Source organism: Buceros rhinoceros, unplaced genomic scaffold (assembly GCF_000710305.1).
Source record: "Buceros rhinoceros silvestris isolate BGI_N320 unplaced genomic scaffold, ASM71030v1 scaffold18925, whole genome shotgun sequence".
NCBI classification, from domain to species: domain Eukaryota; kingdom Metazoa; phylum Chordata; class Aves; order Bucerotiformes; family Bucerotidae; genus Buceros; species Buceros rhinoceros.
In genome coordinates this window covers 6,538-21,461 of record NW_010414839.1, presented here as the reverse complement: position 1 = coordinate 21,461, position 14,924 = coordinate 6,538, and the positions used below count along the sequence as shown (strand labels likewise).

The window sequence follows — 14,924 nt, the reverse complement described above, 5'->3', positions numbered from 1 at the left end:
CAGGAACACTTAGAGCATGTGTGAATTTTTGCAGAAGGAATACTGATGTAACTAAAACTGTAAAAGTTACAAAAAATGCATTTCCCCTGTAATTACACTACAATTTCTAATAACATTTTTCCTAATTAACCTCTTTCAAACAAAACCTTGATCAACCACTTCCAAGATTCTTTGCAAAATCCACATCCCAGCATTAATCCTTAATGTCATGCAGGAACTGCTACGTAATTGCAGTGGAAATGTGCATGCCATTATACAGCACCACCATCTGAGGGGGATTGCATGTATTACCACCAGTAGTTTAGTTATGGATCAAAAGAAGTCAGGCCTGAACTCATTAAGGAAAGAATTTAGCTGTATTCCCTACAAGGGATTTTGGGAGAGAACCAAAGGGTGACGACAGAAGGGCTGTTGCTTTGCAATATGCCACAGATATTTTTGGATGTATTTTGTAGAGTTAAATCTTTACTGAAGTTTACAAGCTATTACAAAGAAAAGCTATGTGCCTGCACAGGTTTTTAAAAGGTGCAACAGTTCACTTCTAGGGAAACACCATTGTTACTAATGTACAAACATTTCACAGCCTTGTACTTACATTAGTTCAGAATTTTGCTTGCAGTCTATGTTACACTTTTTATTCACTGTTTTCTGGATTTTTACAGAGATGCTTTTCAATGAACCTCCGCATAGGAACAGAGTGAAACCCAGAGATGGTGCAGGGCCTCATGTACCTTAATGAATTAATACTGGGATGTTATTCTCCTCAGTTCAGTAGCTGTTAACACTAATGTATCCAGTATTCTCGTCTCCTCTGTGCTGTGGTGACATCTGTGAGCACCAGAGTGCTCACTACCTCACTCCTCCAGTGCTGGGGCAGTAACATGGCAAGTCTCCTCAGTGGAAAAGCAGGGAGGAGGTCAGCAGCAGCACGGTTTTCATCTGAACACCACCCATGACCTTCATCATTCCAGCTAATACAAACAGCTTGAGGTCCATGGAGACCTAAACCAGTGAAGGGTCATCTTCTGTGTGCAATTTCAGCTTGTTTCAGTGGTTGTATTTTCAAAATCTAAGCAAAACCAAAACCTTGGAATACCATAGCTCATCCCCGTCTTAGGATAAAAGCAGAGAAGGCACAAAACCACCAAAAACCTGATTCCAGCTGGGCATACTGACACTCCTGTGAAAGAAGCCAGGTAATCTTAAGTATTCAACCACAATTCTTTTTTTGTCTAAAATACTCACCTGACTTTCCCTTTGGTGTTTCTAAGAACAGTTGCAGCAAAATTTTGCGTAACACCAACCAGACTGATGCCATCGACTTCCACAATTTGGTCATTCACTTGGATCCTTTCAGGAGAAAGCCACAAATATAAAATCTTGGTGAATTTTCGGTAAAACTTATCATAGTGAAAGTCTTTTTAGTTTGATTTTAAACGAAGACTTAAAGAAAAACTCAGTCATGAAATGGTTGAGGTAAATACGAAACCTGCGTCATTCCTTGCATGCAGACATCTCATAAACCCAGCTTCAAAGTTACCATTACAAACAATAACATCAATCATTCAGTCACTTTCCCTGTATATAAATACGGCAACACAAACTCTTGAATTTGTCATATGACTTAAATTAAACAAGATACTTGAACTGTTTTTACTTCTTTCCTAAGCCTATCCTGAAAAACAGCGTAAGACATAGCTCTGGTATTTCATGCTAATGGAAAAAAAATGCAGTATTTCACTAAAACAACTTGCTCATCTGTGGAGAAAAGAGCCTGTGCATCAGACTTAATTGTGACATACTCTCTTAAAATATTTAATCGAACTTGCTCCAAAAAAATGAATTCCCAGTGTAAGTGTGATCTTGCTGCACACGATAATAAGACCTTGGCCTGTCTAACAGTCGATACACTGTTTGGTGCAGTAAAAGTTAGGTGGAGTAAAACACATGCTGCTTTTATCTGACGCAAGCACCGCTACAAAATCCCTAGAGCAGGCAATGATCTCATCTGGCTTACAAATGCTTGCAAGGACTGCTATTCTGAAATGTCCTCTAGAAATGCATGAACTCCCGTAGTTTCAAAAAACAAACCCCCCCCCCCCAAAACATCCCTAGAGCAGGCAATGATCTCATCTGGCTTACAAATGCTTGCAAGGACTGCTATTCTGAAATGTCCTCTAGAAATGCATGAACTCCCGTAGTTTCAAAAAACAAACCCCCCCCCCCCAAAACACACTCAGAACTAGTCAACAGGAGCAATTTTCAAGTACTTACATGTATCCACAACTGATCCAAATGATACAGTTTACAAACGGGTATGAAAAAATCCCACTTAAACTATATCAAAATACCTAAATTAAGGAATTTAATATCCTAGGATATCTTATTGATAAGACTTTTCAAAGAACAACAGAGGCTTCAAAAGAGGGTTGAAGCATTTTGACTTGGAGCACTAATTTCCCTGTCAAGTTCCAGCCACTACTTTGCAGTTCTACATGTGTTCAAGCAGTATCTTCGGTTCTTTGAACTCCACTGACGAGTAAGAAATACAAGTTTTATTCTTTGGCAGCCTCATACCACAGAATGTCATTGTGTTCTGAGCACGATCTCCCTTCTGTATATAAGAAATTGCAAAAATTATCTTCATGACAGCCTATGAACTCTTACCTTGAAAATCGTATCAGGCATTTTAATCCCAGAATTTTATTTCAATTTCCACTGAAGCATTTAATAAATACACCAATCACATTAATATTTATTGTATTTTGATACTGTGATTTATTTGTTTTTTTAACTTTAACAAACATGAGTTGCAGTCAGATGGCCACAGGAGTTCAAATAAAAGAAGTCTAAGAAGTTGGTGCCCATTGAGTAGGAAGGTGTTACCCCCTTGGCTGAAAACTAAATAGTGGAAGAACAGATTTCTTTTTGATGGTAGTTTAATTACAACATTTTACATTCTTCACTGTACAGTGGACTAGCAATGTTCATATAAGATATGCAGTTAGAGCATTTCAGGTGATGAAACATAATGTTAGACCTGCGACTTAGCAAGTGGCTCTATCTTATCTAATACAACTCAATCCTTCCATTTGTCCTTCAGGCATTATTTCATATTTCCATCTTTCTTGTTTGTACAACTCCTGAATTAATTCCCAACTCTTAATTTTACGGCCATTGTTCTTCAAACCTCCTATCTTTCTATACATACCTGTATTTCAATTATACGTAAACACACATACAAATCAAACAACATACAATTAATATCATTACTATTCAAATTATGTAATTACATGTTTGCTGCCTTGTCCATTTTATACTGCCCAGACTAAAATACTCTCACAGTCATATTCTCCTGGCTGACTTCCTCTTCACTCGGCTATCCTCTCTCCAGCCCCTCCCACCACAGCTCTGAACCTGTAGCCTAGCCCTCGTCCCCCAGACACACCACCCAGGTACCATCTAGACCAAAATATTCTCACAGACACGATCTCTGGGCAGCCTTCCCTTTTGAACCCCCTCCTCCAGGAGCTCTAGCCTTACTCTGTCTCCCAAATCTAATTTCAAACATGAATGAAAAATTACGCTCAGGTTGGCAAAGTCTGAATTACAAACATTTAACTGCTTCTATCATTAATGAAATTGGTAATTCTTCTGACAATTATTTTCTAATGCTCATGACTTAAATCCTTGGCTACGTGAAGCAGAACTTCCATGAAGCAGCAAACTACAGAAGCGAGACAAATAAAGTTGAACAAATTTACTTGCATAATTACTGCTCTGTATGATGAACTGAAAAATTTAAACTGCACAGACTACATTTAGAGTATTTTTCAAGTTAAGAATTGTATAATGTTACAAAACTGTTGTTCTCAATGTTATCAACATACTTTTAAATACGAATGACTCACCACCACAATAGTTTGAAAGAAGTAGCTATGAATTCACCCTGGAAAAGATTTTACTTTTCATATTCAGTCTAATGATTGATTTCATATTTTATTCACCATTAATAATCTCTCTTATTATGTATCGACATGCTTGCCTTTGGATTCATCTTGAAGCACCCTCCTTGATTAAATACTGCCACACGATGTCTTTTGATATGACAACTAAACACTACCTGTTTGCATCCACACGAATCAAGCCAGCAGTGCTCAATCACTGAGAAATTCCTTTGTACAGATTTTGCATTTCCAGGGGAGTCGAATGCTTATATCATGACTCGATGAGTCTTTCAATAAAAGATTGGAGTTATCCTACGGATATTATAATGTTTTAAATTGTAGTTTCAGAAGAGACTGGTAGAAGATTGCTATGTGGTTGTTGAGAATATCTGATGCAAACACTGAAATACAGTTCTATTTTCTGTTAGGAGACTTTGTATTCCTATCAGTGTTAATGATTAACTAGGCTTTTCACAAAGATGAAGTTAACAGGACCATTTACAATTGGTTCACTTTATTACAGGACTGTCTGCTCCTGACTGAGAGGATTACATATCCTTTTCCCAAGTGAATTATCAGTCAGGTTCTCCAAGCGAAAATCAGAGGGCCATTTCTCAGCTGACTGAATGTTCAGCCAGCTGAAAACCAACACGAATATTCTAACGGTCAAAGAAAGATCGTATTTTTTCTCAGTTGACAAGCTCCTTTTGAATGCCTTCTAGGGAAATGAGAGACTTGTGATTGAACATTAACTTCTGTAGCCCACTCAAACATGTGTATAATGAGAGGATCACAAAATACAGATCATCATAGAGCAGTAGTGAGTGACTCTGATTTTCAACCAGAAAATCTCACACCGAACACTGGTTGTAATGCCTTCTGGCTGAGCTCAAGCATATGTTTCAGAAAAATTTTCACTTAAAGTATGAAGTAAATTTAAAGGATGAAGTCATGAAATCTTTAGGTGTCAGCTTCTTCGCTTTCCTTGATAATTCTTAAGCCTGTGATAAATCAGTACCTGGCGTTCAATCTGGTATCTTATTGCCAAGATCTGTAAAGATAGATACCTGCAAGCCCAATTGGTATACTTCAGTAATTTCAGAGGAATGTTATTAAACTTTGCAACCCCCTTTTGTGTGGTTTTCACAGCAGAACAACCTTTTACCTGACTGAAAAATTACAGGTGTTCTTCAATAAGGAACACATTACTGCAATACATTTTTTAGAAGACAGCGTCAACTTTTAGAGTTTATTCTCACTCTGTCTTTGTTTGTGTTTGGCATTACTTTTAACTAGTATAACAAATCACTAATGATTAAAAATAGAAGTAGAGAATGTATATAAGTAGACTTAGTTGCTAATGTATGCATGCAAATGTATGCACTGGGACAAACCAACAAATTATATGGGTTGGAAGCTGTTTAAGAATGCTTTTCATTATTAAACAATTACATTTTCTAACTTCTAGTGAAAAACATTGGCCTGATTGCAGCAGGTACTGTGCAGTACACAGATAACTGTCCCATATGATAGGAAATATTTTATGTTCAGAAGGAATTCTTTAACCCACAGGTACCAAGTAAGCAATTCTAGACGGAACCAGGTTTTACAAGACCATGGTGTAACCATGCACCAATTCATTTCTTTAGTGGGAAGATTTATGGTTCAGCTTCCTATTTCAATTGATTAATATTCTTTCAGTGTGGAGTGATGAAAACTGGACTCTGCAACAGAACACTATGTATACTAAGAAACAGAAAGTAACAGCCTGTGTTAGTAAACTTGAAAGGAGGTGTATTTAGTAAGAGTTTAAGCATTCACATACCCTAACTATTTTCCTAATCAAATGCTGAGCAGAACTCTTTTTCATAAGCACTGATTGTTCAAAGCTGGTTTGAAGCCAAAAGAATACATGGGAGCTCAACACCTTTAAAACCTGAACTACCTTCAGAAGTGATACACAGTTTGGAATCTCCAGCTTTACTCACGCTAAAACATCTCGGTTTTCAGTAGTCACAAACACACATCTTAGGCAAATCTGTTCTCAGTGTACCAAACTGGTGTCTTCCCACTACCGCATCAGGTATTTGCATCTTACCAATCAGATCTCCAAATTTTACAGCTTTCAGTTATCATAACACATACTAAGCAAAATACTCTTTCCTATGAAAATCATAATGCATAGTAACTACTGGTGGGAAAAATTACAAAAACTGAGTCTAGTTTACCTGCCATCTCTTTCTGCTGCCCCACTTTCTGTTACCGTTTTGACAAATATCCCCAGTTTTTCAAGGCCTGCATCTGCTCCAACTCCCATTCCAATAATGCTTATGCCAAGTCCATCTTCATCTGTGAAAAAGGCAAGTGAAAGCAGAAACTTCTTACATTTGATTTCTACAGTTACATGGTAGGTAAACATTCATGCTTTGGTTCCTCTTGGTTTTCTGTGTCTAATATTCTAATATTTTAATATGCTTTTGCTTCCTTTCAAAAAATCTGTTTTACTACCATTTTAATCACACACAAAAAATATCACCTTCACCCTTATGAGGAGCTTAGAACAACAATCAAGATTATTACTATTCCAGTGGAGAATGATTGTATGGTATCAATCATTGTGTAAAACCCTGTGTTAATGTAGTGTCACTAAAGAATTCTCTTAGAGAAGAACTGCATGTCTCTGAGCTGCTTCTTTAATTCCTTATTAAACAATTCCTGAAATCTAAAAAGTCAATGTGACTACAATGGACTCATGGAGATTCAAGACAGGCACGTGTGGACTTCCTCAGACTTGTAGACCAGTGTCACAGGAGCAGAATATGGCACACAGACACCATACCTTTTTCTAGTTCAACCGGGAAGAGTTCCAGCTTTTCCACACGCTTCTCGAGTTCATACTCAGCTGACGCAGCCACTGGGTCAACTTCATCATTTCTCCTGTCATAGTCTTCATTGGAATACGTATTAAAAACCTGCAGAAAGAGACCAAAAATCACTTCACAACCTACTCTCAAAAGATTTCCAACTTCTGAAAATAGCTACTGCTTTTGTCCTGTGATGTTCTAGAGTTTGAAAAGGATTTTAAAAGATACATTTCTCTTGCCCATTCAAACTTCAGGTTTATAAATTTGAGCTTTTTCATTCAAGAAAAGCACAAGTATGGATGCAAAAGTCAATTGAGTTTAAATGATTTATTTTTATTGTTTGTGAATATAAATGCAAAAGGTGATCTTGAATAACTAAGTTGGTCCATACATGTCAGTATTTAAAATACTTAATTCAACTCACTAAGAATGCACTATTAGTAAAGATATAGAGACATGAAAAAGCAAAGTACATTGAAATGGTGATCTGTAGACAGTCTCTGTTTCAGTCTTTACTCCTAATGAGGTTCTAGTTTGCATTCGTCTAACCAAAGCAAGACCCAAAGATTACTAATATACATTTATGTCACCTATGGATATCATTAGAGATTATGATCCATATTACGTATTAACTTTTTGACTAACCAGGTTTACAGGCTTATTTCAGGTCTAAAGCAGTAATTTAACATTGACTTCATTAACCCCATTATACTATTTACACTACTTTTTATTACACTTTCAACATGAACATGACCTTCAGTTAGAGATTATTCAGACATTCAGAGTCTTCACTCAGGAAAAGCATATTTTCATATTTTAGAGGTCAGATTTTGCCAGCCTACTTCACTTAACTGTCCCCATTTGGCAGTAATTATTGCATTCTTAGCGATAATAATTTTACTAAACTTCAGTCCCATGCATGTATCATATTCATTACTGGAAAACAATTTCTCATATCTCCTCTTCCCCTTTTACAGGCACCCTACAGATGATACAACTACGTAGCCACGTTTTTCTATATCACCGTTTCTCTCACAACACAAAACACTGCACCATGCTACGTAGCTACAGATATGTTCAGAAGGTCTCGAGAAGCCTGATCTCTTACAGCCTTGCTTGGAGCCTCCTTAATGACTGCCCCTGGAGCAAGCATGCCAGCCTGCTGCCCAGTCCAATGCCAGGAACTGGGCTCATTTCCACCTGAGGTTTCACCTACCAAAAAGCTGTTAGTGAACATTAATTTCTTTTAAACAGTACATATATTAAAGTTGTAACACAAAAATACTATTAAATACTATTGTAAGTATAATAACTGTGTTATGCCTACCACAAAAAACCTCCCATTCAAAGTAGTGGTTGAAACAGAAAAGACGTTAGTCACTCGGAAATACTAACTCCTGTATTTTACGTCAACGTGAAACACTTAATATTAATTCCCTCTTCCAAGAAGACTGAGATGATAAACGTTTTACAAGAATCCACAAACCTATCTCACATTGACTTTTAGTGACATTTATGCAAGAAAAAGGCTGTTTTAACTAAATCGCGTTCCTATGAATTGTTCATAAATATATCCAAAAGCTAAGTAAAATAAGTCACATACTAAATGCTGTCCAATGCTGAACATTTTATGCTGCTTTAGTACGTCTAACATTGGATAAAAGACACTGATGTATAAGCAAATGTAACAATTTACTTGGTCTAAATCTACTTGCAAAATCTACATGCAAGCTCTGGCCATGCAATGTGCAAATGGAGAAACCTTGCCAACAGCCAACCCCTTCCAAATGGAAGTGACCACCTTCAGCTCCTTCCCTAAGCTTCTCCTTGTGGATGCAGTAACTGCATCTGCATCTAGTATTCTGTAAAGGCCTTGAACAAGGAATTGAGTTCTGCTCCTGTTGCAAACCCTGCTGGGTGTTTGAACTTCCCGTTAAAATGGAAAACAAAATGGAGGGTGTCGACTCTGACAGAAGAGTTCTGAAAAGTTTTCGTTACTCCAGGTATTTCACAGACCTCTTTTACACAAGATAAAACCTTCTTCATGTAATGTAGCCCTGCCTATTGCTTCTCAAAACATTTGAAGACAGAAAGAATCATGACCATGTTTTCTATGTAGGTCGTATCAAGCTGGAAAACAACCTGCAGATCTAACGATGCTGGCCTGTATGTAGTCAAAAACAGGTACAGGAGAGAAGGCCTTCCCATTTATCATCTGACTGAGGTGTACAGCTCACGGCAAACATCTCTACCCTGACAGAAGACTAGGAGAAACCAATCAGAAGAGCCCACTCAGCAGCAATGAAAAGCCCTGCTGCAGGCTCGTGGGTAACCTCCCCTGGCAGCTTCCCTTCTCTGAGGTTTGCTGCCAATGGCAACTATGTGCTCTAAGGGTTCCATATCCAAACCAAACATCATTCATGCTGACACCAACCAAACTAAGGATCCATCAGTAGAGAGAGACCCAATGAAACTGAGCTAAGATTTGACTACAAACCTTTAGGTCTGAAATGCAGCAGTCATGCAAGTACAAGTTAAAAAGAACAGCCATGAATTCAGCTCGGATTGTCTAATTTATCAACATGATGAGCGAGACGTGTGTTTCAAATGTGTAACAGATAGATGTTATCAAGGAAAATGGAGATACAGTCACTAGCTGTTGAGAGATGGTGAGAGAAGCAGATAAATACTGCTTGCTGAAGACAAGTAATAGATGAGAGCGAGGTACAGGGAAAAATTATGTCACAAAATGAGACAGAAAATTTATTTCTGGAATCCTTTTGATCAAGTTAACTGGCCCCATTCTTTTCCTATTGGTCAAGGGCTGGCATTAGTATACTGTGGCAGCAGTTTCAAATACGTGGCAAAGTGACTGGATATGTTTCAGGATAATTTTCTTGCAAAACATCAAATCATATATTAAGTTCTTGTTTGGGACGATCTTTCTTGAACCAGCTTAGAGAGAACAGATGTCTTCTTGAATCTTGCTCGCTGTTTTGGAATACTTAGATTTGCACACAAGAAGGGAACTAAAGATACTGTTGGTGGTGAACACAGTTATAATTATGTTTCCAAATATATCATGCCACTCTTATCTAATATTTTAATATCTAATATTTAATCTGAGACTGTAGGGTCACTGACAGCATCAAGGTAAAATAGTCTTATGTTTCCCTCCTGTCTTTTATACATTGGTCATATGATTTTGCCCACTGCCTTCAACATGTGTTCTGATGAGGGAAAGAAGGAAGATATTCTTGCATGCCATTTACCTCATTTAGCACGACCACTTTTCATGGCTGACTGATTTTATTAAATTAATCTCTGAGTGTTAAAGTGAAGAAAGAGAAAACTTGTACTTGGAAATTTTCTTTCTTTGTGAGGCAGTCTGTACACCACAGGAACAAACTGCTTGCTCAGTACAGTCATGAGAACTGTCACTCAAGATTTTATTTTGCTAAAAATAAAATAAGCAGTTACAACTTTTTCCCTCAAAGTATGTTTAACTTGATTTAAGTAGACCCACTTCACCACGTCTGTTGCTGCTGTGTTTCCTAGCGTGTGTGTGGGATTCCAGACTTGTGAGAATTCTCCCATTCCCCATGATTTAACAGATTTCATTTTGCCGTCACACTGGCTAAGTACCCACTACAAGGCACTCTTCTTCAGGAAAATCCAATACACTGTCTTAATCTCTGGTTGTACCTCTCCTAAACAATTGTTTAGGGAAAAAAAAAGTTTCCATGGAATTCACCTGTGATGTTTACAAGGATTTACAACTGCACTTGTAAATTAGCAAGACAGGAAATAAAAAGCCACCAAAAGCAGTGACAACCCAACAGATACTGAGCTCAATGTGTACGTTCAAAGCAAACTAATGCTGAACTGATGGGCTCACTTGAACAATGCTGCTAACAGAACATCCGTCTTCTCTAAAGTGAAAGAAAGAGGGTCAGCAGTGATTCATCTGGCAACAAAACAATGCCAAACTGTGTGATCAAAGAAGCAGGTATTATTGTGAGGCAACCTGGCTGGCACCCCCAGGGAAATCATACATACACAGACAGGACTACTTGCTTCTGTTTCGGAGAACAGTGAGAAAGCACAATCTAGAAAAGATGTCACTCACTACAAAAATACACGTTGCAGGCTCTAATTTAGAAAAAAACCCCACATTCTGGTTCTAATACTTCATTTTATGAATAAGACCAAAAAAATACAGCAGCAGATGGAAACTAATTATTCTTGGAAAAAGGAAAAGTTTTATAAGCTTGGGGCATTATCTCATAGCTCTCAACTACCAAGAATCTTTACAGAATTTTGCTGGTGGCAACCAGTAGGCAGTGACAACTCTGTTTGTTTTTTTTTTAAGGAAATCAGAATGGAGATGAACTGTGAAGAATCACACAGGCTATCCTCCCAACGGACTAGCCAGATTGGTGCTACATTAACTGTGCTATTAGGGTTGCATACGATAAACTCCACAACAGAAAAACGGTCTCATCTGATGTATTTAAGAAAGTCACAAACATACTTGTATAGGTTGGATATGTTTATAGTGTCTTTGCAAGTTGTGCTAAAGAACAAGACTCAATCGAGTTCAGCTACTGCTGACTGCCTTCCTGCCCATGCTTTTTACCCTTCCAGTGACTGGTGGCCACCAAAGAGAAAGAACCGTGCATCGGAGGATGGCACCATGTTGCAGGAGCTGTTCTACCACACCTTCATTCACTCAAGTCTCACACATGCATAAATAGCCTCTCTTATGCGCAATTCTTGATTACACTGGGTCATTCCACATCAGGGGCCACAGCCTACATACACTGCTGATCACCGTCCAATACTGGTTATGAAACCATGCATTCCACCCACTACTGCTACACTGTCATAATGCCTGCTCCTCATGCCTCTGTTCAGAAAGCAAAAACAGCACCCAAGATCAGACCCAGCCATCTGGGTGATAGATCACCACGCACAGGAAAGTGGTGCTGCAAAAAGAATGGCACGAACATTTACAGGGAACGTTTGCCAGCAAGTCACGCCTCCAGCATCCACTCTGAGGAGGGGCGTAGGCTTCACAGCCACTACCTCACCATAATGATGCCATGCAAGACCAACAATCTACTACACCTCAACATTTTCTTACTTCTGAAAATTCAGGGTAACCCTGGTAAGCTAGAGGCCATTTTGAAAGTGATGCTAAACCATGGAGTGGTTATTACAACCTGTGCTCCTGATCCCATCACTGCCATTACTACACATGCTGCTAGTGGCCACCAACAAGCTGAGCTTGACACCACTGGTTAACCTTCAAAAGTACTCTCCAGCTGATGCAGAGTTGTCAATGAACAGGGGATAGTGCTTGCCAGCAAGAGACTGGTATTGCTTGTGTGACCTTAAGTAAACATTGCTGAAATCTCTTCTCCAATCTGTGTAACAACCTATCCACCTCCTCTTTTCCTTTCATCACTGTCCTTGGGCAAGAGCAACCAAAGACACCTATCAGAGGTACCTCCTGTCCCATTATGGAGAACTAAGATTTTCAGGCACGTCTGCAGGCATAAAAAGCAATGCTATTATATAATATCCTAATATCCTTGGGAGGATCCCAAATTCTCTCCTTTTTTCACAGCTACCAAGGCAAGACCAAAGCCACAATTTGGCTTTCCTGAGTCCTGGATGGAGTCATGGTTCCAGAAACAGCAGCCACATGCTATAATGGAACTAAATGTGATTTCCCAGAGCAACACCTGATGCTCACTGCTTTAGCATATGATGTTTGCTTTACTAATGATGAGCTCTATCAGAGTGATAATTGGTATTGGCTTCTTGTGTGCCATTTTTAAAATTTTAAAAGTTTGGAACACCTTTGTTGCATGCCTTTTTTGCAGACAGCAGCAACCAAATGGGTCATCTCTCCGTATATTCTGGTGAGAAGCCCTGAGAATGATCAGGTCTTCTTCTGGCAATACATAATTACAGTGCAAATATCCAGTGCAGGAAGGTGATTAACTACAAAACTACCTTATAGTTTCAACTTTTGTAACTCATCTCCAGGGTATGCTGTGTGTTTGCTGGAGGAAAGTCACAGAAGACTGTCTCATGTGGCAGGAACAAAACTTGGCACAGACAGTATCCGTATTTGGACAGTGGACCTTAGAGCACAAACTCTCATCTTTCCAGTCAGTCACCCATTTTCTTTTCCAAATGAATCACTTGTTTATCCTGCACTGAAACTGGGAGAAAACAGAAGTGTGCAAACACTAAAGGGAACTAATCAGCCTGACACTATGGATGCATCCTTTGGCAATCTCAATTATAATGACCATTATAATAACTATTTCCTTTAGCTGGTTCTGTGACATACAACCTGTTGACTTCCGGAAGGATGAAAACCCAGAGGTCATCTTTAATACAGACATGGATGGAAATAAAAAATACTTCATATCAGAAGCATTATTATAAATTACAGCTGGAATTTCCAACAAGTTTTGTTGTGATTGTTAGCAAGAATATAAATATGAAAACACAGTGGCTAAGTAAGTCATTGGGAGACTCAGAATTCAGAAAAACATTACATGTTACGGATGACACCTTCAGTACTTTCTCAGTCTACAGAAGTCTTTAAGTCTAGAACAGCATACAGTACCACCTACCTACAGGGTTTTACAATAATATCTTGTTTTGAATATACTAAACTGGACTGCTGGACCTTCTCCACTAAGGACTAAAAATTCTTTTGTGGGGGGAGAAGTGAGGAAAAGCCATAAGAGAGCCATAGGAAGAATCAGTGCAGTACTGCTACATTGCCGCCCACATGGGCTGGAGGCAGGCACAGTACTGAGGACAACCTCTGGCTGTGCTCAAGAAGCCAAACAAGAGAAGAAAAATCACAGTTGGACCATTCATTATCTTCTGCTTGAAAGTCTCTCTATGTCATAGCTTCAGTGAGGAGAGGAAGTTCTGACGACATTTGAAATAGGTGACTTCTTTTTTAGAGTCTTTTCTCTGTGATGTAGTCGCTTTTTCACAGTCAAAGGGAGTGAGTCAGTGAGGAGGAGCCACAGGCTTCCTCCAATTTTCCTGGCTTTGTGCTCCCCTAAAGCCTGCGTGGGCATCAGCTGTCACTAACTTACACTTCAGCAGGGAAGCACCAAGGAGACAAAACTTCCCAAGAAGAAATTGCAGGGATGAGAGACATATGGGAATTAGACAGTTGCAGTACTGCAAGAAATTAATTGCTGAACACCAAAACCAAGCCTGGGATTTCCCTCAGAAAGCTCTATAGGAAAAAGATCTGTTTTAAGTGGCCTGAAACTCTGGTTAAAAGAACTGCACAGCAGATTTTAGTTTCTGAAATCCTAAAAGTATCTGGGCCCTAAACTTCTCCATTCCAAATAGACCTCTTCTGACATGCAGCAAAGAGCCAGGATCATCTGCTGCCATGCACAACCAAACTGTTCAATTTATTGATAGAAACTGGAAAACACTCTCTCTAGATATCTGGATATGTTGGCTCAGTTATAAAGACCATGTCTACTAGAAACCCAGTTTCGGCTCTGCCCCTGGCCCAGGCTGCACCAATCAGTGCCTCTGCAAATATGCTCATTTAAGGGGGGAAATGTTTTTTGTTTCAGGAGCGCTCTTTTGTTTTAGAGGGGGTACAATGGAAGAAGGAGAGCAACCATGTGGTCACTGAGGTAACCAGGAGAAGTTTGTGGAATACATGACAGTAAAGCAATTTTTCCTTTGGTCTGTGGCGAGGTGGCTGAAAGCCCTGCAGCCCTTATAAAGCACTGGCGGAGAAAACAAATGGGATGCAGAGACCCCTTAATGCAGTGACTCCTGAGGCAGAGAATCCTGATGCAGAGACCCAGGAACCCCATAAAACGTGGTGACTTTGAGGAGGGTTGGTGCTCGGTCCGCTCAGACTGGGATAGCCAAGCCCAGGAGCAGACCCCCACATAAGCTGAAGATCTTCATGCTGGACTGTATCTTTGGGGGGCGGGGGGGAGGGACACCATGTGGCCACAGGGACCTAGGAGATGTATATTCCATGGAACAAGCAACATCGGAGGTTTAAGACGGACTGCAACCCCCCATCCTGTGTTTG

The 14,924-nt window shown here is 39.3% G+C and overlaps 1 protein-coding gene across 1 annotated transcript in view; it reads right to left on the bottom strand.

Annotated features, from left to right (window-relative positions):
- The window catches only part of LOC104494414 (neurabin-1-like), a gene marked incomplete at its 3' end in the record, with an annotated part of 61,728 nt that extends 50,219 nt beyond the window's left edge, over positions 1 to 11,509 (bottom strand). The window contains exons 1-5 of the mRNA XM_010137234.1: positions 11,451 to 11,509; positions 7,920 to 8,034; positions 6,787 to 6,919; positions 6,176 to 6,296; positions 1,246 to 1,350 (exon numbers count right to left, since the gene is read on the bottom strand). Coding sequence (XP_010135536.1) covers positions 1,246 to 1,350; positions 6,176 to 6,296; positions 6,787 to 6,919; positions 7,920 to 8,034; positions 11,451 to 11,509 — 533 coding nt within the window. The remainder of the gene's footprint in view (positions 1 to 1,245; positions 1,351 to 6,175; positions 6,297 to 6,786; positions 6,920 to 7,919; positions 8,035 to 11,450) is intronic.
- Between the last annotated feature and the right edge of the window lie 3,415 nt (positions 11,510 to 14,924).